This window comes from Patella vulgata, chromosome 3 (genome assembly GCF_932274485.2).
Source record: "Patella vulgata chromosome 3, xgPatVulg1.2, whole genome shotgun sequence".
NCBI lineage: Eukaryota > Metazoa > Mollusca > Gastropoda > Patellidae > Patella > Patella vulgata.
The window spans coordinates 23,320,248-23,345,524 of record NC_065881.2 but is presented as its reverse complement, the minus strand read 5'-3'; the positions used below and the strand labels follow the sequence as shown (position 1 = coordinate 23,345,524).

The 25,277-nt window shown below is 36.1% G+C and overlaps 1 protein-coding gene across 1 annotated transcript; it reads left to right on the top strand.

Moving 5' to 3' along the window:
- Window positions 1-4,392: 4,392 nt before the first annotated feature.
- Window positions 4,393-15,108, top strand: LOC126815772 (sulfotransferase 1A2). The gene is made up of 6 exons (XM_056099709.1): window positions 4,393-4,536; window positions 4,908-5,077; window positions 9,718-10,038; window positions 10,709-10,812; window positions 12,112-12,274; window positions 12,707-15,108. Exons 2-6 carry the CDS (start codon window positions 4,918-4,920, stop codon window positions 12,832-12,834), a joined length of 876 nt encoding a protein of 291 aa, XP_055955684.1. The 5' UTR covers window positions 4,393-4,536; window positions 4,908-4,917; the 3' UTR covers window positions 12,835-15,108.
- Window positions 15,109-25,277: the final 10,169 nt, after the last annotated feature.

The following is a 25,277-nucleotide window of genomic DNA, read 5'->3' as shown; positions in this document are numbered from 1 at the left end:
TTCACAAGCGTTATTTTAATTGCAGCTAAACAATAATTTGATTGCTGGATTTGAAGCTTTTTAAAGGTCTCTCATAATCGCATTGTTTTGTATTTAGACTCAAATAACTTCCTTGACCAATTACAAAGAAGCGTTAGAATAGATCATAGGATTGGACAATGTTTGTGTTTTTGAAAACAAGAACAAGAATAAAAACAAAGTTCATATGTGTGTTTTATTGATTTCTAAAAGGCCCTTGGCTGTGAAAATAATTTTTGTTAAACAAATGCGATTTACGTATTCGATATATTGTGTTCTCAGATGGTCCACAGCATAATGTTTATCTGAAAATATGAGATAAATTACATTTACGATAAGACATCAACCAATGGTTGTCTTGCTTAAACTCAAATTTCACCACGTCAATTATCACCGAATACTCTATAATGTAAAACTGTTATAAATAACACATGTATTTCTTATACGTGCATAGTCGTATTATTTCTATTATATAACTTTTGTTTATATTTTGTTTACATACAGGGGCGTTGGATGGCCGAATGGTTAGCGCGTGTGCGCAGCTTCATTAGGACTGCCATTGAGGCAATTGGCGTGGTTTCGATTCCCTGTCGTACGTGACAATCAGTAGGGTCGCCAGTCCAACCTCGTGGGTTTTCTCCGATTCTTCCGGTTTTTCTCACACTGCTAAAGACCCCTACTCGCAAACAAAGTACTCTCTCTCTCTCTCTCTCTCTCTCTCTCTCTCTCTCAACATACAACAATTACATCTCCTCCTTTCTTTCGTTGTTATCAATGTAAATACATTATCCACCATTTCTACAGGATAGATTCTTTTAAATATTTTACAATACAACTGTATCAGGTTGACTTCTTTTAAACTGCAAGAGATCAAGAATTAGAAGAACTAATATATAATATTTTTATAAAACATCCCATTGTTCATAACTGAATTCCAGTAGATTAGTGCATATTTGCGAAATGTTCAGTCAGATGAAGAGTACAGACCACTCTGAATCATTGGAAGGAAGGGTGGAGTCCGAGAAGGTGTCCATGATGGCCACCATTCCATGTTGACACATGACATCATTAAATTCCTACATTTATACTTCATGGCCTTTATTTTGTAGCAATATCGTCGTTGCGACATTGTTTTAAATTTATAGACAAGGAATAAAGGAATAAGATGGTTTAAACAACATTTTTATCTTTACAAATTATTCCCTATTGTCAGTATATTAGCTATGGTATAAGTTTATTTTAAACGCAAATTAATTGTTTATGTAATTGTGTGAGAATAACAGGAAAGAGGGTCTGAGTTCAAGTATAGATTGTGCCGAAAAACATGTGATGGAAAATTACGATTGCATAATTTGGCTAGTTTGACCAATCTCTATACTTATTTACATGATATTTGACCAAATAGATAATTGAACGTCCAAAACCCACAGCTACAAAACTATCATACTTGTGAGAATTCGTTGATTCCAGAAGGGAAAAGATGTAGAAGTTTCTATTCAGCAGACTCGCCCCAATAGGGTTTGAGAATGACTTTATTCTATTATGCTTGTATCCATGTAAGCAGCTACATGTATATATCTAAAATGTAAAAGCGAACTGTTGCATTGTTATTCCTGGTAAGACAAACGTCTTAAGAAAACAGTAAGAAGTAAATACACAACGTGAAGCAGAAGTAAAGACAGCTAGAGGCAAATTCTAGACGATCACAAGGCTACAGAAATATGTAGTAAGGAAAGATGCATGGGTCGTATGTAAGATGTGGCGACCGGTCTGACATTACCCCGCTCTCCATGTCAGACAGAAAAGGCCCATGGTGCTACAATTTTAGTCTGTTTTTCCACTTTTGCAAGGCGATTTTTGTTGACTTTTTGGTCCAGAATCGAAGAAAAGGGCCTGGATGTACATATTCTACAATGTTTTAGTCTATATTCAAGAATTCGAGGCGGAGGGATGGTAGTTAAGAGGCTGGTTACGTGTCATGTAAATAAATGTCCAGATAATACTTTATCTAATATTTTAAGCCAGATTGCGGATTTAAATACATGTATCTGTATTTTTAAGATTTTACGGCTGATACATCTTTGATATCCATTGAAGATGGTAATGGTAATACTTTCTTGAAAACAATATCTTCAGTCTGAATTTTTAATATTATATGGCTGACAACAATAATACTCCTATGAAATATGTCTGCGTATAAAGAAAATTATTAATTTCAGTAAAATAAAAATAACAGCGATAACATAATAAAACAAAATAGGGTTAAAATATTATGTATATATATGAATGAATAAAAGAATAAACTTTTTTTTGCTTTTAACTTTTTCTTATCAGGATTTTTTCGCAATTTATAATCAAAAGGGCTGGGGGCAGTCCTAAAGACACATAGACGTGTTGTATAAGACTTAGAACTTTTGCTGATGACTTGAACACTAGACTAAAGAAAGCATATGAAAGTGGATAAAAACAGGGACAGACATACCTATAAATAGATGTATCCTGAATGAAATAAGCAGGATAGAACTTCCGCGTCTATTGGATGATTTCTGGTCTGGATTCCCTATAGCCAGGGCTGGATTAAGATTTCATGAGCTTAGTGCCAGATTTGGACGAAGAGAGGCTCTAGGCTATATCATCTGGCAGGATACCCGGTTTCGCACCTGGTCATGCTCGTTAATTTGATACCACACATTTGGGGGTTGAGCGCGGCGACAAAGTGTGATTCGCCAGGGGCCCAATTCGTCCGGGGCCCAAATTCGATGCTTAAAATATTCACGGGGCCATGGGCTGGTTAATTTGATACCACATATAGGGATGGAGCATGGCGACGAAGCGTGATGGGCGAACATGCACACATACATCTTTGATTTTATTTATACAGATGAGCCCCCCCCCCCCGCCACCCCCAACCTCACTACTAAAGGAAGATAAAAGTCTGTTTTAAACACAGATGAACAAAGTCAATGATGGTGACGGATGTTTACGGCTATAGTGCGTCTAAGAAAAGCTTCTGGCAGCGTCAAAAATGTTATACACCTTAACCGGAGGTCCCACATATCTTGGCTGAAAATGTCACCGGGTCCCTGGCACCAACAGTGGAAAAAGGGTATATTCTGGTCATTGTCTGTCACACTCACACAAATACATTTTGTTTGTCAGAATAGTAGATTGATAGTTATTTGGCACAAAATTCAGCACATGTTACAATTCTTATTTAGATATAAAGGGCCTCTTTAATATTGGACCCCCTGGCTGCAACCTAGTCACTTCCCCCCCCCCCCCTCCTCCCCCCTTTCCTGTGATTATATTTCAATAACACGAAAACATACGCAGTGAAGTGTGTTAACCCTTTAAGATCTATTCTTATTATTTGCTAGTCTTTGTAATTCATCAAACATAATATGTATTACCTGTCTTAGATTGAGTTTGATTGATCAATATCTAAATCTAGATTACTTTATTTAACTTTGACACTTTTCGTATTTGAGATACGTGAGTTTAACCTTATATACTCGTAATAAAACCAATAGAAAGGTGGGCATCTTGGAGTTCAATCAACGTTATATTCATGAAGTGATGAATCGGTAATGAAATTAAAAACAATCTGAATCTGCATCAAACTCATTTTTCTTGTAAGATTTTCTTGCAAAGTCATACAAACTGAAATGGGGACTAAGATATCCATTACAGTTTTAATGTATCTGATTGATACATGTGGGATGTTAAGTATCTGATACATAACATAATATGATGTAACTTAATGTAAACCTAGGGAACGCCATACATGCCTTATGTGGCTATTTCTTGATGGTTATGTAATGACCACACAAATCGTATACAAAATAGATCAAATACAAAGTGACCAAATAAAACACACACTGAAAAGATCAAATAATAAAGTGACCACACAGCACACATAATAAAAAGAGCAAATGATAAAAAGATCAAACAATAAAGTGATCACGTAATAAAACAAAACCATAATAAAGTGACCACATACTAAAAAGCCCACATAATAAAGTAAACACATAATGCCTAAATCAGTCAATGCATTAAAGGCGCTCTATATGAAAGAGAGAGGGGGAAATGGGGTTTAACGTCCACTCGACACAAACTAGGTCATTTCGGGACTAACACATGGTTCAATTTTATTAAAATAATTCGCTTGCGCGTAGGGGTCTTTAGCAGTGGGAGGAAACCGGAGGACCCGGAGAAAACCCACGAGGTTGGACAGGCGACCCTACTCCTTGCCACGTACAACCGGGGATTCGAAACCACGCCAGTTGACTCAATGACAGACTTTATGGAACAGCGCGCACGTGCTAATCATTCAGCCCCCCTCCCCCCGCTCTATATGAAACCTTGATCGACATGTATTAATTTCATCGACGTATAATTAATGCAACATTTGGCCGAGTTTGTTGTATACTGTGATAACAAACAGTGGACATTTCAACAAGTAAGCTATATCATTATAAGTAATTTGTTGCTGTGAAAGGGTGGATAAAATCACGAGAGGCAAGTAATTTTTGTTTTATTATAGTAGTAGCGAGTATCACACTTAAGGCAGCCACCGGGTATGTTTATTCTTTACAACACCTGTTACACTACTTGAAATGAGCGACTTCTACTTTAAATAGAATTTACTGCATCTATGTTAGTGTGTTGTATTGTGTATGTATATGTATTAAAACATGTCTCCATTTAGTTACTTAACGATGTTGGTTGTCGAGATATCCAATGCCCCACTATGTCACTAATTTGTAATTTTCCATGAGTTTTGACGAATGGCGGTTTTAATATCTATACAAATACATTTCATTTTAGTTAGTTCAAGATGTCGGTTATAATTATTATTATTAAACACCAACAACATGTCTTTGTTTTAGTTAGTTCAAGATGTCGGTTGTCGAGATAACCGATGGCGCAGGTAAACACCTCAGATTTGTCGAATTTGATGGCAAACTTTATCCTAAATTTTCAATAGATGTAATTACCAACATGAAATCGTTAAAACTACGTAAAGATGATATTATTATTTCTGCCTACCCTAAATCAGGTAAGTTGTTAATTTATAGTTTTACCGACCTTGGGATGATATACCCATTGGTCCCCACATATGATATAATTGATTTGTTGGCAGTTTCTGCAATTTGAGTAAACTTACTCTGTTGCGAACACAGTGCTCGTGTACAACATTAGTTCACATGCGATACTGAAGAGAAAATGGTGTGTAAAACAAATATAAACCTACTTGCCAAACAGACGAGATGAGAATAAGTCAAAATAAAATGGTGACCTTGGTTCATACTAGTTCATTTGTTTTGGGACTATTTGATTATAAAATGCCGTATATTCGATCTTTTTCGTTAAAGAACGATGCCAACATTGTTGTCACAATATATAAATGTGTATATATTCATATATTCTTGAGGTTAGCGAAAGACTATCACCATCAATTCATATCCTGCCATGGATCGTATATAAAAAATGAAACTGAATTTTCTTCAACGTCCAGTAAATGGGAAAAAATGTAAGACAGGCGATCCTTGACTTAATTATACACCCTTTAAATGGTTTTGGTTTTCCTGTATCGACACAGTCAGCCAAGAATTAAACTAGAATAGGTAAACAAACCCATCCGTTTAATCGTTCGAAACACACTGGATCAACAATCTTTTCTGCACGTAAATCAACTGGCCCCGTGTTCACAAAGCATTCTCAGACTTAATTTGAAAATTTACTCAAACTTGTTTGCATTATTTTAACTAAAATATAGCCCTTTATAAATTTTTTGTTGTTTTTATGTATCAAATATATCAATAAGAAACTATGTGCAAAGTTTTGTGTTTCTGCACCAAAGATATTTCTCATGAACAGTGAATGAAAATTGAGCAAATTCTAAACTTAAGTCTGAGAATGCTTTGTGAACTCGGGGCCAGGTTTATCGCTCATATTGCTGTGTGATAATCTAATCGGGTCGCGGCGACTCAACACATCATATCAACACACCCATGGGGTTTTTAAACTCAAACCAACACGGTTTAATCAGTATCGATGTAGCATTCGGGTGTCAGTGGACAGACTATTGGAATATTTAAATGGCGATCGTCTTTTAATCCGTTTAGATATCCGCCACCCAATGGTCTAGAGAGTTGATTATAGGAATTGCCATGTGAATAAATGTATAAAAAATACTTTATATAACATTTGAAGCCGAAATAAAGACCTGCAATAGGCAAATTTAGCTCTTACATAATGCATCTTTAATCATTAGACCTTGTCCCATAACTAAAAACACTTTTTAAACCTAAATCAACATGCCTTGGCTATTTCTGTTATCGACAATATTTTTGTATTATAAATTAATCAGATAAACTCTATGTATTTGTAGCCTATATCAACTAGACTTGCTGTATCATTCGGGTGTACATGGAGAAACTATTGAATTACGAGTACTTGAGTTAGTTTCAAGAAATGGATCACATTGCCCGTTCATAATTTTTTAAATTGTCAAAACACCTGAAAACAAAATCCAAATCATCCCGTCATATATCTAATGTAGTACTTCTGTGTTCTCTTACGTGATCAAAGCGCAATAACTAGATAAGCTGTTTAACTTTACTGCCGTAAATAATATAATTGTTATTCGTCATTATACACGTGAACAGTCATTGATTATTAGGTTATTCCCCCACGAGTTATTAAAAAAACCACACAGTGACTGTTTAACACAACGATTCTTATGAGGTCACACAGAACATCTTCTGTAAGTCAGGAAAAAAAACGAAATCTTATTACAAGGGTTGGTAGGAACAGTTGGTGTTGTTGGTGACTGGGTAGATGTACCAGATACGGGCCTTTATTATGTAATGGTGGCAGATGTTGAGATAAATTCTAATTCACCCAACTTGGTTGTTAACTTGCCCTTGAGCTTGTTTAGGCAACGCTCGGCATATTTGAAGATTTTCTTTGTTGCCACTGACGGTTGACACCAAAAGCAATGCCACTTTATTGCCCGACACATATGTCTTAAAGAGCAAACCATAAACTGGTCCAAAGCCCCCACATTCCCAACATTTTTCTATTCAGGATTCGAAAGTCAAGCCAGGCATTCTGAGACTATATTTGAACCTTGGCAATGAGTACAACCCTCTAGCCTACAAAATAAAACAAGGGTTATTAGTACCCTTAACTACTTTAAAATCGCCCAGTTAATTAGTCATTAACGTAAGAAAACTAAGTCTGGCAATAATTTCAAACAACTGTTTTGTCTTTTTGTTCGATATGTTTCTTTCAGGTTTGGACTTGCATAGATTGACCCAAAACACATATTATGAAAAAATCGAAAAAATATTGAGATGGCATGGGACAAGAATGGCTTTAACATATGTTCGAGACATTAGTGCAAACTATAATTCCACCAAGTTTCATATTTTTAGGTGTTGATCTACCAGGTTCTATCTGCTCGAAAATACGAGGCAATTTTCGAAAATGTGTTACTGAAACCATATTCGAGGCCAAATTTCTGGGAATCTAGTGAAGACTGGTGCGTTTTCATAAGTGTCTTATAATTTGTAGTTCCTGCACTACAAAATCCAGAAAAAATACAATTACACCAATTTTTTTTCCGGTTTTCGTGGCCTACCACTCACCTGTAATCTGATTGCAGATGCGTAATCTACACAAAAAGTTCTTAAAACTACCACATTTGAGCTGTATATCTTTACTACAAAGGTAAAAACAAGATATCTGAAACTCGAGTAAATTATTGATACATATTTTGTTTCCAAAATTTATCGGTAACTCATGAAACTCAAAAATGCCCGCATCCCACTCAACTTTCAAGCTACAGACCACACGGTTTCTAGTTTTTACATGTACAATAACATAGTTTTTCCCGATTTTTTCGAAGGGGTCATTTCCCAAATTCCGGAAAACTGTTTTAATCAAACATGAACAGGTTGGCTTAAAAACCCCGGCTTTAGCTGGCTTTGGACATGCGCAGTATGCAGTAAGTTACATTCCTGGGAAAATGGCGGTGCCATGCAGTGTCAGTGTATCGAAAGCGTGCAAGAACCGAATAAAGAAGATGAAGCTACCCATGCGTAGTTAACTCTAACCGAAGAGGTCTCAATAGTTAAACTGGTTTGGCTAATAGTACGTCTGAACGCAACACGATGCTGTTTTAAAAATCCCGGCAATTTTTAACTGGTTTAAAAACAAGCGTGTAGCGTGTAGCACTCGCTTTAACCGCGTTCACATCTCGCTTTTGTCGACACTAAAGACTTATATATGACCGCGACGATAACCTATTCCACGCGTCGCCTATTGTCGAGCATGCTGTCTCGCAACGCGAACCTTTACCTAATATTTAGTGTAGATGCCGAGCTGGTGAAGACTAGTTCGATGATGTTCACTTCACTAAAATATTCACATGAGTATGACACCGCTATTTAGTCCCTTTTCAGCCTACCGTTCCATACGCGCTTGAAAACCCATGATATGTAAGAAACACGATACTGCAAACAATAACAACTATTTATTCACTGTCACATAATATCACACAAAAGTTCACAGCTTGCAGGTCACATTTTATACATTCATAGATAATCAAATGTCCAACATAGCGTCTGCGGTAGAAAACAGTACGCTGTCCCTAGCTCACATCACACACTGACAGCTTCACTTGCACATGTTCTCAACATCCGCTCGGTTGCTAAGCAATTGACTCGTTTTACTAGACACTACGTACTATTCTACCTGATGCTAATTAGACTCGATTAAACGCTCATTTAACCTAATATTTTGCATGTATGCACTGACACATTATATTGCCATATATAGATTTTTAACATTACATTTAGTTCTTGTCGAGCCATCTGTCGCCAGGAATGTTTGCGGATATTCACGCAAATTTTTTGTTTTATATATTCCTGCTGAAGTCCATCTACAAGGAAATTAATTAATTGCCTGTCAAATTCCGGCTATCCTGCATAACCTGCAAAGCCTTCAGCGGATAATAATAAATTCTTTCAGCAAAAACTTGTACATTTTCCTCAGGGTTTTGTCGGATCTTTCTCAATATCGCCAACGCTTGTTGTGTATCAGTAATTTCCGAATACGTATTAAGAAAGACAGGACTATCAATTGAGCACTGTAAAATTCCCCAGTCTTCGTTTCAGATAGAATTTAGCGAAAACCAATAAAGAGATACTCACAGAATGGCTAAAACTATCTGTTCTGGATACGGCACCACGTATAACTGTAGTACTTCTGGATTTCTGACTTCAACTTCGACGTTGTGTTCTCCCCCGTGATAAAAACTGCTATCACAGTTCAGGTTCTTTTTCTAAATTTATTTTTTAAGCGGATTAGAAGCAATTGTTAATCACAAATCTTGCTCACTCTCAAAGAAGTACAGACGTTTTATGATGACTGTTATGACAGGCTGTGTGAGTTCAGCTAAATCCCATCCTGCACATAGCCCATTCTATGTATCAACATATAACTCATTTTAGTTTGCTTACGTGAGATATGAATATGGAACCAAAAACCGGTCAAGGACATAATATGGTCGCAAGGACAATATTATTACACTAAGTGTGGTTTCATGCACGAGTCGGGACATGCCCCTAGAACAGGTAATACCATTTCTCTTTTGAGGAGTTCACAGATTGATATTTTTTTTATTTTCAGGAACACATTGGTTGTTTGAAATATGTCGAATGTTGCTGGCAGGTCGAACTGATTTACAAGCCATTTCTAAATCTGAGTTCTTTATTGAAAAAGTGGGACAGGACGTTTTAGATCAAGCCAAATCCCCTCGTATTCTGAACAGTCATGTTGCTTTTAGTGACTTACCAACTGATCTGGCTGTGAAGAAACCCAAGATAATCTATATTAGAAGAAACCCGAAGGATCTTGCCGTCTCGTTCTACAACCATTGTTATAAGATACCACTTTTTGACTATAAAGGAGAATTCAAGGATTTTATTGAATTATTTATCAACGGAACAGGTACGAATATTTTTTAAATAAACATACTATCTCATAATTATCAAAAGGGAAAGTGGTGTCACACTATTAGTTTAGAACAGCGTTGTAAATATGCACTTTATTTACACCGGGAGCAATAACAATATAAATATATAAGCTCACATAACTGCAAGCCGATACCATATGGGCATTGCTTTTCGTATTTATCAAATATAGAAACGTATCATACTGTGGTCTTATTAACGACACATTGTTGGCGTAGATGACCCACATCTAGGATAAAGTTTAAAATGCTAATGTCTTTATAGGTTATCTGATAAAGTAACAAATAGTTAATAACATACAAGCGTATACCTTTAAAGATACATACTTTATACCACTTAATATTACTAATAAGTGATCGGTGTGATGGCTGACAAACATCTATATCGGAAAATAATACAAATTGCTATTTTTAGAACGTCACTGTTGAAGTCCAAACGAAATTTGCAAACATTCCTAAGTTAAATATATTGAATACAAAAAAAGAAATCCAGATTAAGATACTGGAAAATGATTATATTGCTCCTTGTCTGGAACAAATCAAATGTTACTTTTGGACATAATCTTAATACAACAATTTCAGCACTAGGTAGTAACAGACTATCAAGTTAGAATATTATTAGATTTAAGAGTTTTATTTTGTTTACAGTTGAGTACAATTGTTGGTATAAACAGGTTTTAGATTGGGAGAAAGTCATTGATAACAACACGGAGTATTCTATATTACATTTAACATATGAAGATCTTAAAGCGGTAATATGCAATTCTTATTTTATAAAGCATATTACGTTAACATCACTCAGCCTCGGTTGGAGCAGAATAGTAGAATGTTAAACCCCACTTCATTTCTCAACCAAACTTTCTATCATGAATATCCACTTTATGCAAGCCCCACCCCACCCTTATCGACCTTTAAAATATTAAGTATGCAGCATTAAATGTTTGTATCAAGCAATAGTTTCGTATAATTCTGATCAAATTATGTCCATGTTCTGATGCACTAATTCCAATGATTTTCTTTTAACTAATAGTTAGTTGACCAATGAGTAGGTATACAGTGCTCCGTTGGTGGGAAGTTGTGTAAAGTTCTATGCGAATTTAAATTTAAAGACCCAGGCGTATATAAATACACCAACATTGTTTTATACGTATATTGTCGTCGCCCTTGTCTGGACGTCCGTTCACAATTTGTTTGTGGACACTTCACAGGTCACCATTCTTATCCGATTTTGACGAAACTTGAAATATAGGTTTATCTCTAACAGATCTCAGACCCTGTCGATACTGGCATGTATCCGATCGACACTTCATGAATTATGACCCTTAATTGCCCGAAAACGCACGTTTTTTGCATGTGGACACTCTAGAGGTCACACTGTTCATCTGATTTTGATGAAACTGGGAGTGCATGATTATAAACCAAAGATCTTGGTTCCTGTCGATATTGCGTATGTCGGATCGTAACTTCCTGAATTGTGGCCCCTGATTGTACTATAAATCGCGTTTTTAGCTTGTGGTCCCTCTAGAGGTCACAATTATTATCCGATGTAAAAAAAAAGTTCGATATATCACCGTTACACCGTAATCCTGTTTAAGTTCGTATGCAAACAATGTAAACATATGGTATATCAAGGTTGTGGACAATTGTTATCCGATTATGATGAACCTTGAAATGTATGATTATAATCCAAACATCTTGGTTCCTTTCGATATTTGCGCATATCGGATAGTATCTTTCTAAATTATAACCCTTGATTGTACGAAAAATTGCTTTTTAAGCTTGGGGTCCCTCTAGAGGTCACAGTTTTTATTCGAATTTAAACTGCCCAACAAAATGGCCACCAAGGTTATGGACCCTCTAGAAGTCACATCCGATTTTTATCCGATTTTGATGAAACTTTTAGACCATACCTTCCTGGAATATGGTCCCTGATTGTACGAAAAATCGCCTTTTTTAGCTTGTTCTCTATCCATCTCTTATAAAATGTGGGCGTATCCTGCCTGGCAACCGCTGATTGATGTGGGTAATTAACATAATATTTATAATTGCAGGATCCAATAGCAGAAATCAGAAAAATATCAGATTTTTTACAAGTTAAAAAAAATGAGGAATTAATTCAAGGAATATGTGATGCGTGTTCCTTCGCTAAAATGCAGACAAGAATGTCTCATGTATTTCCTGATGAGAATGGAAAATCTAAAATATACAGAAAGGGTAGGTAGACTTACTACTCTCAGTTTTATTTTAAAATCTTCTTATCGCAAGCTTAAATGAAATGAAATGAAATGGGGTTTAACGTCCTACTGTTCTGCTCCTAAACTGGGCTAATGAAAACGGGCATACGCCATACAGTGTGCAATGGGGGAAATTTTGCCCGGGCAGCGGCACTACGGCCTACTCTTATATCGAATTTCAACTGCCAAGGGATCTTTTACGTGCACGCCAATGTGTACACGGGACCTCGGTTTTTCGTCCCATCCGAACGACTAGACAGCTGTCTATATATCTTTACTGTACTATGGTTGTCACTTCTTGCTTGATGATAAAGACGAGAGAACCCTCATCGAAACCTCGCCAGAAATAAATCGTTCAAGTAACTTGTATTCCATATAATTGTGTCATGTGTTATTTTCTTTCATATTACAGGTGAAGTTGGTGATTGGAAAAACTGGTTTACCGTGGCACAAAGTGAATGGTTTGACCGAGTCTATCGTGAGAGAATGTCTGGATCAAAATTAAAATTCAGATATTCTTTAGACGAAGATGCGAAATAAACCACTAATAAACGATATTCACAAGCGATATTTTAATTGCAGCTAAACAATAATTTGATTGTTGGATTTGAAGCTTTTTAAAGGTCTCTCATAATCGCATTGTTTTGTATTTAGACTCAAATAACTTCCTTGACCGATTACAAAGAAGTGTTAGAATAGATCGTAGGATCGGTTAATGTTTTTGTTTTTGAAAACAAGAACAAGAATAAAAACAAAGTTCATATGTGTGTTTTATTGATTTCTAAAAGGCCCTTGGCTGTGCAAAATAATTTTTGTTAAACAAATGCGATTTACGTATTCGATATATTGTATCTACAAATGGTCCAGAGCATAATGTTTATCTGAAAATATGAGATAAATTACATTTACGATAAGAAATCAACCATTGGTTGTCTTGCTTAAACTCAGATCTCACCGCACCAAGTTGATGTGTATCACAGAATAATCTATAATGTAAAACTGTTATAAATAACACACGTATGTCTTATACGTGCATAGTCGTGTTATTTCTATTTTATAAATTTTGTTTATATTTTGTTTACATATGGGGGGTGGGGGGTTAATGGCCGAATGGTTAGCGCGTGCGTGCTGCATCATTAGGACTATCTTTGAGTCAACTGGCGTGGTTTCGATTTCCGGTTGTATGTGACAATGAGTAGGGTCGCCAGTCCAACCTCGTGGGTTTTCTCCGATTCTTCCGGTTTCCTCCCACTGCTAAAGACCCCTACACGCAAACGAAGTACCCCACCCCCTTCTCTCTCTCTCTCTCTTGTATACATACAACAATTACATCTCCTCCTTTCTTTCGTTGTTATCAATGTAAGTATATTATCCACCATTTCTACAGGATAGATTCTTTTAAATATTTTACAATATAACTGCATCAGGTTGACTTCTTTTAAACTGCAAGAGATACAAGAATTGTAAGAACTGATATATAATATCTTTATAAAACATCCCAATGTTCACAACTGAATTTCAGTAGATTAGTTCATATTTGCGAAATGTTCAGTCAGATAAAGAGTGCAGACCACTCTGAATCATTGGAAGGAAGGGTGGAGTCCGAGAAGGTGTCCATGATGGCCACCATTTCATATTGACACAGGACATCATTAAATTCCTACATTTATACTTCATGGCCTATATTTTATAGCAATATCGTCATTGCGACATTGTTTTAAATTTATAGACAAGGAATAGAGGAATAAGATGGTTTAAACAACATTTTTATCTTTACAAATTATTCTCTATTGACAGTATATTAGCTATGGTATGAGTTTATTTTAAACGCAAATTAATTGTTTATGTAATTGTGTGAGAATACCAGGAAAGAGGGTCTGAGTTTAAGGATAGATTGTGCCGAAAAACATGTGATGGAAAATTACGATTGCATCATTTGGCTTGTTTGACCAATCTATATACTTAGTTACATGATATTTGACCAATTAGATAATTGAACGTCCAAAACCCACAGCTACAAAACTATCATACTTGTGAGAATTCGTTAGACAGCAGCTTGATTCCAGAAGGGAAAAGATGTAGAAGTTTCTATTCAGCAGACTCGCCCAAATTGAGTCTGGCTGGCTAGGGTTTGAGAATGACTTTATTCCATTATGCTTGTATCCATGTAAGCAGCTACATGTATATATCTATAATGTAAAAGCGAACTGTTGCATTGTTATTCATGGTAAGACAAACGTCTTAAGAAAACAGTAAGAAGTAAATACACAATGTGAAGCAGAAGTTAAGACAGCTAGAGGCAAATTCTAGACGATCACAAGGCTACAGAAATATGTAGTAAAGAAAGATGCATGGGTCGTATGTAAGATGTGGCGACCGGTCTGACATTACCCCGCTCTCCATGTAAGAAAGAAAAGGCCCATGGTGCTACAATTTTAGTCTGTTTTTCCACTTTTGCAAGACGATTTTTGTTGACTTTTTGGTCCAGAATCGAAGAAAAGGGCCTGGATGTACATTTTCTACAAGGTTTTAGTCTATATTCAAGAATTCGAGGCGGAGGGATGGTAGTTAAGAGGCTGGTTACGTGTCATGTAAATAAATGTCCAGATAATACTTTATCTAATATTTTAAGCCAGATTGCGGATTTAAATACATGTATCTGTATTTTTAAGATTTTACGGCTGATACATCTTTGATATCCATTGAAGATGGTAATGGTAATACTTTTTTGAAAACAATATCTTCAGTCTGAATTTTTAATATTATATAGTTGGTATATGGCTGACAATAATAATACTCCTATGAAATATGTCTGCGTATAAAGAAAATTATTAATTTCAGTAAAATAAAAATAACAGCGATAACATAATAAAACAAAATAGGGTTAAAATATTATGTATATATATGAATGAATAAAAGAATAAACTTTTTTTTGCTTTTAACGTTTTCTTATCAGGATTTTTTCGCAATTTATAATCAAAAGGGCTGGGGGCAGTCCTAAAGACACATAGACGTGTTGTATAAGACTTAGAACTTTTGCTGATGACTTGAACACTAGACTAAAGAAAGCATATGAAAGTGGATAAAAACAGGGACAGACATACCTATAAATAGATGTATCCTGAATGAAATAAGCAGGATAGAACTTCCGCGTCTATTGGATGATTTCTGGTCTGGATTCCCTATAGCCAGGGCTGGATTAAGATTTCATGAGCTTAGTGCCAGATTTGGACGAAGAGAGGCTCTAGGCTATATCATCTGGCAGGATACCCGGTTTCGCACCTGGTCATGCTCGTTAATTTGATACCACACATTTGGGGGTTGAGCGCGGCGACAAAGTGTGATTCGCCAGGGGCCCAATTCGTCCGGGGCCCAAATTCGATGCTTAAAATATTCACGGGGCCATGGGCTGGTTAATTTGATACCACATATAGGGATGGAGCATGGCGACGAAGCGTGATGGGCGAACATGCACACATACATCTTTGATTTTATTTATACAGATGAGCCCCGCCACCCCCCCGCCACCCCCAACCTCACTACTAAAGGAAGATAAAAGTCTGTTTTAAACACAGATGAACAAAGTCAATGATGGTGACGGATGTTTACGGCTATAGTGCGTCTAAGAAAAGCTTCTGGCAGCGTCAAAAATGTTATACACCTTAACCGGAGGTCCCACATATCTTGGCTGAAAATGTCACCGGGTCCCTGGCACCAACAGTGGAAAAAGGGTATATTCTGGTCATTGTCTGTCACACTCACACAAATACATTTTGTTTGTCAGAATAGTAGATTGATAGTTATTTGGCACAAAATTCAGCACATGTTACAATTCTTATTTAGATATAAAGGGCCTCTTTAATATTGGACCCCCTGGCTGCAACCTAGTCACTTCCCCCCCCCCTCCTCCCCCCTTTCCTGTGATTATATTTCAATAACACGAAAACATACGCAGTGAAGTGTGTTAACCCTTTAAGATCTATTCTTATTATTTGCTAGTCTTTGTAATTCATCAAACATAATATGTATTACCTGTCTTAGATTGAGTTTGATTGATCAATATCTAAATCTAGATTACTTTATTTAACTTTGACACTTTTCGTATTTGAGATACGTGAGTTTAACCTTATATACTCGTAATAAAACCAATAGAAAGGTGGGCATCTTGGAGTTCAATCAACGTTATATTCATGAAGTGATGAATCGGGAATGAAATTAAAAACAATCTGAATCTGCATCCAACTCATTTTTCTTGTAAGATTTTCTTGCAAAGTCATACAAACTGAAATGGGGACTAAGATATCCATTACAGTTTTAATGTATCTGATTGATACATGTGGGATGTTGAGTATCTGATACATAACATAATATGATGTAACTTAATGTAAACCTAGGGAACGCCATACATGCCTTATGTGGCTATTTCTTGATGGTTATGTAATGACCACACAAATCGTATACAAAATAGATCAAATACAAAGTGACCAAATAAAACACACACTGAAAAGATCAAATAATAAAGTGACCACACAGCACACATAATAAAAAGAGCAAATGATAAAAAGATCAAACAATAAAGTGATCACGTAATAAAACAAAACCATAATAAAGTGACCACATACTAAAAAGCCCACATAATAAAGTAAACACATAATGCCTAAATCAGTCAATGCATTAAAGGCGCTCTATATGAAAGAGAGAGGGGGAAATGGGGTTTAACGTCCACTCGACACAAACTAGGTCATTTCGGGACTAACACATGGTTCAATTTTATTTCAATAATTCGCTTGCGCGTAGGGGTCTTTAGCAGTGGGAGGAAACCGGAGGACCCGGAGAAAACCAACGAGGTTGGACAGGCGACCCTACTCCTTGCCACGTACAACCGGGGATTCGAAACCACGCCATTTGACTCAATGACAGACTTTATGGTACAGCGCGCACGTGCTAATCATTCAGCCCCCCCCCCCCGCTCTATATGAAACCTTGATCGACATGTATTAATTTCATCGACGTATAAATAGTGCAACATTTGGTTGAGTTTGTTGTATACTGTGATAACAAACAGTGGACATTTCAACAAGTAAGCTATATCATTATAAGTAATTTGTTGCTGTGAAAGGGTGGATAAAATCACGAGAGGCAAGTAATTTTTGTTTTATTATAGTAGTAGCGAGTATCACACTTAAGGCAGCCACCGGGTATGTTTATTCTTTACAACACCTGTTACACTACTTGAAATGAGCGACTTCTACTTTAAATAGCATTTACTGCATCTATGTTAGTGTGTTGTATTGTGTATGTATATGTATTAAAACATGTCTCCATTTAGTTACTTAACGATGTTGGTTGTCGAGATATCCAATGCCCCACTATGTCACTAATTTTTAATTTTGCATGTAATGAGTTTTCACGAATGGCGGTTTTAATATCTATACAAATACATTTCATTTTAGATAGTTCAAGATGTCGGTTATAATTATTATTATTAAACACCAACAACATGTCTTTGTTTTAGTTAGTTCAAGATGTCGGTTGTCGAGATAACCGATGGCGCAGGTAAACATCTCAGATTTGTCGAATTTGATGGCAAACTTTATCCTAAATTTTCAATAGATGTAATTACCAACATGAAATCGTTAAAACTACGTGAAGATGATATCATTATTTCTGCCTACCCTAAATCAGGTAAGTTGTTAATTTATAGTTTTACCGACCTTGGGATGATATACCCATTGGTCCCCACATATGATATAATTGATTTGTTAGCAGTTTCTGCAATTTGAGTAAACTTACTACTCTGTTGCGAACTCAGTGCTCGTGTACAACATTAGTCCACATGCGATACTGAAGAGAAAATGGTAAAAGTTGTTTACTGAAATTCATGTCGGTGTGTAGTACAAATATAAACCTACTTGCCTGCAGCCTTTGGTTAATTCACACATCGGTCCTTATATTGGGCTATGTTTAATTCATGCTACATATCTTCTCAAGGTGGTCTAATTTTTAGAGGAAATGAGATAAGATCTAGCCGGTTTGTTATTACTTTTTAGCGAGTTAATTTGAGTACGAGTAGAACCCCTTTCTTTTGTTTTCTTCGAATAAAATGACAGAAATGTTTTCTAAAATGACGAACAACCCAACGAAAATTTGGCGGAAGAGTTAAGATCGGCCAAACAGACGAGATGAGAATAAGTCAAAATAAAATGGTGACCTTGGTTCATACTAGTTCATTTGTTTTGGGACTATTTGATTATAAAATGCCGTATATTCGATCTTTTTCGTTAAAGAACGATGCCAACATTGTTGTCACAAGATATAAATGTGTATATATTCATATATTCTTGAGGTTAGCGAAAGACTATCACCATCAATTCATATCCTGCCATGGATCGTATATAAAAAATGAAACTGAATTTTCTTCAACGTCCAGTAAATGGGCAAAAATGTAAGACAGGCGATCCTTGACTTAATTATACACCCTTTAAATGGTTTGGGTTTTCCTGTATCGACACAGTCAGCCAAGAATTAAACAAACAAACCCATCCGTTTAATCGTTCGAAACACACTGGATCAACAATCTTTTCTGCACGTAATTTATCGGTAATATTGCTGTGTCATAATCTAATCGGGTCGCGGCGACTCAACACATCAAATCAACACACCCATGGGGTTTTTAAACTCAAACCAACACGGTTTAATCAGTATCGATGTAGCATTCGGGTGTCAGTGGACAGACTATTGGAATATTTAAATGGCGATCGTCTTTTAATCCGTTTAGATATCCGCCACCCAATGGTCTAGAGAGTTGATTATAGGAATTGCCATGTGAATAAATGTATAAAAAATACTTTATATAACATTTGAAGCCGAAATAAAGACCTGCAATAGGCAAATTTAGCTCTTACATAATGCATCTTTAATCATTAGACCTTGTCCCATAACTTAAAACACTTTTTAAACCTAAATCAACATGACTTGGCTATTTCTGTTATCGACAATATTTTTGTATTATAAATTAATCAGATAAACTCTATGTATTTGTAGCCTATATCAACTAGACTTGCTGTATCATTCGGGTGTACATGGAGAAACTATTGAATTACGAGTACTTGAGTTAGTTTCAAGAAATGGATCACATTGCCCGTTCAGTAGATCAGAACCAACATATTTTAACACTGTTCATAATTTTTTAAATTGTCAAAACACCTGAAAACAAAATCCAAATCATCCCGTCATATATCTAATGTAGTACTTCTGTGTTCTCTTACGTGCTCAAAGCGCAATAACTAGATAAGCTGTTAAACTTTACTGCCGTAAATAATATAATTGTTATTCGTCATTATACACTTGAACAGTCATTGATTATTAGGTTATTCCCCCACGAGTTATTAAAAAAACCACACAGTGACTGTTTAACACAACGATTCTTATGAGGTCACACAGAACATCTTCTGTAAGTCAGGAAAAAAAAGAAATCTTATTACAAGTGTTGGTAGGAACAGTTGGTGTTGTTGGTGACTGGGTAGATGTACCAGATACGGGCCTTTATTATGTAATGGTGGCAGATGTTGAGATAAATTCTAATTCACCCAACTTGGTTGTTAACTTGCCCTTGAGCTTGTTTAGGCAACGCTCGGCATTTTTGAAGATTTTCTTTGTTGCCACGGACGGTTGACACCAAAAGCAATGTCACTTTATTGCCCGACACATATGTCTTAAAGAGCAAACCATAAACTGGTCCAAAGCCCCCACATTCCCAACATTTTTCTATTCAGGATTCGGAAGTCAAGCCAGGCATTCTGAGACTATATTTGAACCTTGGCAATGGGTACAACACTCTAGCCTACAAAATAAAACAAGGGTTATTAGTACCCTTAACTACTTTAAAATCGCCCAGTTAATTAGTCATTAACGTAAGAAAACCAAGTCTGGCAATAATTTCAAACAACTGTTTTGTCTTTTTGTTCGATATGTTTCTTTCAGGTTTGGACTTGCATAGATTGACCCAAAACACATATTATGAAAAAATCGAAAAAATATTGAGATGGCATGGGACAAGAATGGCTTTAACATATGTTCGAGACATTAGTGCAAACTATAATTCCACCAAGTTTCATATTTTTAGGTGTTGATCTACCAGGTTCTATCTGCTCGAAAATACGAGGCAATTTTCGAAAATGTGTTACTGAAACCATATTCGAGGCCAAATTTCTGGGAATCTAGTGAAGACTGATGCGTTTTCATAAGTGTCTTATAATTTGTAGTTCCTGCACTACAAAATCCAGAAAAAATACAATTACACCAATTTTTTTTCCGGTTTTCGTGGCCTACCACTCACCTGTAATCTGATTGCAGATGCGTAATCTACACAAAAAGTTCTTAAAACTACCACATTTGAGCTGTATATCTTTACTACAAAGGTAAAAACAAGATATCTGAAACTCGAGTAAATTATTGATACATATTTTGTTTCCAAAATTTATCGGTAACTCATGAAACTCAAAAATGCCCGCATCCCAGTCAACTTTCAAGCTACAGACCACACGGTTTCTAGTTTTTACATGTACAATAACATAGTTTTTCCAGATTTTTTCGAAGGGGTCATTTCCCAAATTCCGGAAAACTGTTTTAATCAAACATGAACAGGTTGGCTTAAAAACCCCGGCTTTAGCTGGCTTTGGACATGCGCAGTATGCAGTAAGTTACATTCCTGGGAAAATGGCGGTGCCATGCAGTGTCAGTGTATCGAAAGCGTGCAAGAACCGAATAAAGAAGATAAAGCTACCCATGCGTAGTTAACTCTAACCGAAGAGGTCTCAATAGTTAAACTGGTTTGGCTTATAGTACGTCTGAACGCAACACGATGCTGTTTTAAAAATCCCGGCAATTTTGAACTGGTTTAAAAACAAGCGTGTAGCGTGTAGCACTCGCTTTAACCGCGTTCACATCTCGCTTTTGTCGACACTAAAGACTTATATATGACCGCGACGATAACCTATTCCACGCGTCGCCTATTGTCGAGCATGCTGTCTCGCAACGCGAACCTTTACCTAATATTTAGTGTAGATGCCGAGCTGGTGAAGACTAGTTCGATGATGTTCACTTCACTAAAATATTCACATGAGTATGACACCGCTATTTAGTCCCTTTTCAGCCTACCGTTCCATACGCGCTTGAAAACCCATGATATGTAAGAAACACGATACTGCAAACAATAACAACTATTTATTCACTGTCACATAATATCACACAAAAGTTCACAGCTTGCAGGTCACATTTTATACATTCATAGATAATCAAATGTCCAACATAGCGTCTGCGGTAGAAAACAGTACGCTGTCCCCAGCTCACATCACACACTGACAGCTTCACTTGCACATGTTCTCAACATCCGCTCGGTTGCTAAGCAATTGACTCGTTTTACTAGACACTACGTACTATTCTACCTGATGCTAATTAGACTCGATTAAACGCTCATTTAACCTAATATTTTGCATGTATGCACTGACACATTATATTGCCATATATAGATTTTTAACATTACATTTAGTTCTTGTCGAGCCATCTGTCGCCAGGAATGTTTGCGGATATTCACGCAAATTTTTTGTTTTATATATTCCTGCTGAAGTCCATCTACAAGGAAATTAATTAATTGCCTGTCAAATTCCGGCTATCCTGCATAACCTGCAAAGCCTTCAGCGGATAATAATAAATTCTTTCAGCAAAAACTTGTACATTTTCCTCAGGGTTTTGTCGGATCTTTCTCAATATCGCCAACGCTTGTTGTGTACCAGTAATTTCCGAATACGTATTAAGAAAGACAGGACTATCAATTGAGCACTGTAAAATTCCCCAGTCTTCGTTTCAGATAGAATTTAGCGAAAACCAATAAAGAGATACTCACAGAATGGCTAAAACTATCTGTTCTGGATACGGCACCACGTATAACTGTAGTACTTCTGGATTTCTGACTTAAACTTCGACGTTGTGTTCTCCCCCGTGATAAAAACTGCTATCACAGTTCAGGTTCTTTTTCTAAATTTATTTTTTAAGCGGACGTTTTATGATGACTGTTATGACAGGCTGTGTGAGTTCAGCTAAATCCCATCCTGCACATAGCCCATTCTATGTATCAACATATAACTCATTTTAGTTTGCCTACGTGAGATATGAATATGGAACCAAAAACCGGTCAAGGACATAATATGGTCGCAAGGACAATATTATTACACTAAGTGTGGTTTCATGCACGAGTCGGGACATGCCCCTAGAACAGGTAATACCACTTCTCTTTTGAGGAGTTCACAGATTGATATTTTTTTATTTTCAGGAACACATTGGTTGTTTGAAATATGTCGAATGTTGCTGGCATGTCGAACTGATTTACAAGTCATTTCTAAATCTGAGTTCTTTATTGAAAAAGTGGGACAGGACGTTTTAGATCAAGCCAAATCCCCTCGTATTCTGAACAGTCATGTTGCCTTTAGTGACTTACCAACTGATCTGGCTGTGAAGAAACCCAAGATAATCTATATTAGAAGAAACCCGAAGGATCTTGCCGTCTCGTTCTATAACCATTGTTATAAAATATCACATTTATATGACTATAAAGGAGAATTCAAGGATTTTATTGAATTATTTATAAACGGAACAGGTACGAATATTTTTTAAATACATGTAAACATACTATCTCATAATTATCAAAAGGAGAAGTGGTGTCACACTATTAGTTTAGAACAGCTTTAAAAATATACACTTTATTTACACCGGGAGCAATATAAATATATAATATAAATATATAAATATAAATATATAAGCTTACGGGTACATATAATGTGCATAACTGCAAGCCGATACCATATGGGCATTGATTTTCGTCTTTATCAAATATAGAAACGTATCAAATATAGAAACGTATCGTACTGTGGTCTTATTAACGACACATTGTTGGCGTAGATGACCCAAATCTAGGATAAAGTTTAAAATGCTAATGTCTTTATAGGTTATCTGATAAAGTAACAAATAGTTAATAACATTCAAGCGTATACCTTTAAAGATACATACTTTATACCACTTAATATTACTAATAAGTGATCTATATCGGAAAATAATACAAATCGCTATTTTTAGAACGTCACTGTTGGTGACTGTTGAAGTCCAAAAGAAATTTGCAAACATTCCTAAGTTAAATATATATATTGAATACAAAAAAGAAATCCAGATTAAGATACTGGAAAATGACTATATTGCTCCTTGTCTGGAACAAATCAAATGTTACTTTTGGACATAATCTTAATGCATCAATTTTAGCACTAGGTAGTAACAGACTATCAAGTTACAATATTATTAGATTTAAGAGGTTTTTTTTGTTTACAGTTGAGTACAATTGTTGGTATAAACAGGTTTTAGATTGGGAGAAAGTCATTGATAACAACACGGAGTATTCTATATTACATTTAACATATGAAGATCTTAAAGCGGTAATATTCAATTCTTATTTTATAAAGCATATTACGTTAACATCACTCAGCCTCGGTTGGAGCAGAATAGTAGAATGTTAAACCCCACTTCATTTCTCAACCAAACTTTCTATCATGGATATCCACTTTATGCAAGCCCCACCCCACCCTTTAAAATATAAAGTATGCAGCATTAAATGTTTGTATCAAGCAATAGTTTCGTATAATTCTGATCAAATTATGTCCATGTTCTGATGCACTAATTCCAATGATTTTCTTTTAACTAATAGTTAGTTGACCAATGAGTAGGTATACAGTGCTCCGTTGGTGGGAAGTTGTGTAAAGTTCTAATAAGTTCTATGCGAATTTAAATTTAAAGACCCAGGCGTATATAAATACACCAACATTGTTTTATACGTCCACATTTTCAAGTGGACGTACATTGTCGTCGCCCCTGTCCGCCCGGACGTCCGTCCACAATTTGTTTGTGGACACTCTACAGGTCACCATTCTTATCCGACTTTGACAAAACTTGAAATATAGGTTTATCTCTAACAGATCTCGGATCCTGTCGGTACTGGCATGTATCGGATCGAAACTTCATGAATTGTGGCCCCTAATTGCAGGAAAACTAATTTTTTTTTGCTTGTGGACACTCTGGAGGTCACACTTTTCATCTGATTTTGATGAAACTGGGAATGCATGTTTATAAACCAAAGACCTTGGCTCCTTTCGATATTTGCGCATATGGGATCGTAACTTCCTGAATTATGGTCCCTGATTGTACGATAAATCGCGTTTTTATCCGATGTAAAAAAAACGTTAAAATATATCACCGTTATACCGTAATGCTGGTTAAGTTCGAATTTCGTGAAAATCGGACCGGACAAAATTGCAGCCCTCGTATGCAACTGCCCAACAAAATGGCCACCCCTCGTAATACCAAGGTTGTGGACCCTCTAGAAGTCACAATTTTTATCCTATTTTGATGAAACTTAAAATATATCTTTATATCCGAAATATCTCAGTCCATAGCGATATTCGCGCATTCTAGACCATACCTTCCTGGAATATGGCCCCTGATTGTACGAAAAATCGCCTTTTTTAGCTTGTTCTCTTTCCATCTCTTATAAAATGTAGGCGTATCTTGCCTGGCAACCGCTGATTGATGTCGGTAAATAACAAAATATTTATAATTGCAGGATCCAATAGCAGAAATCAGAAAAATATCAGATTTTTTACAAGTTAAAAGAAATGAGGAATTAATTCAAGGAATAAGTGATGCGTGTTCCTTCTCTAAAATGCAGACAAGAATGTCTCATGTAGTTGCTGATGAGAATGGAAAATCTAAAATATATAGAAAGGGTAGGTAACCTTACTACGCTCAGTTTTATTTTAAAATCTTCTTATCTCAAGCTTATTGTACATTTTATACATGAAGAGTGGGAAGATATATTTGTGTTACGCAACGTTATCTGGGGTGGTAGCTTTCGCAGCCGTTCATTTTGCTGAAAAAGAGAGAAA

Excerpts from the sequence above, each read along its gene's own strand:
- LOC126815772 (XM_056099709.1), top strand. The coding sequence starts at position 4,918 with ATGTCGGTTGTCGAGATAACCGATGGCGCAGGTAAACACCTCAGATTT. Across the intron at positions 10,813-12,111 it reads CATATGAAGATCTTAAAGCG|GATCCAATAGCAGAAATCAG; the intron begins GTAATATGCAAT and ends TTATAATTGCAG. Across the intron at positions 12,275-12,706 it reads ATCTAAAATATACAGAAAGG|GTGAAGTTGGTGATTGGAAA; the intron begins GTAGGTAGACTT and ends TTCATATTACAG.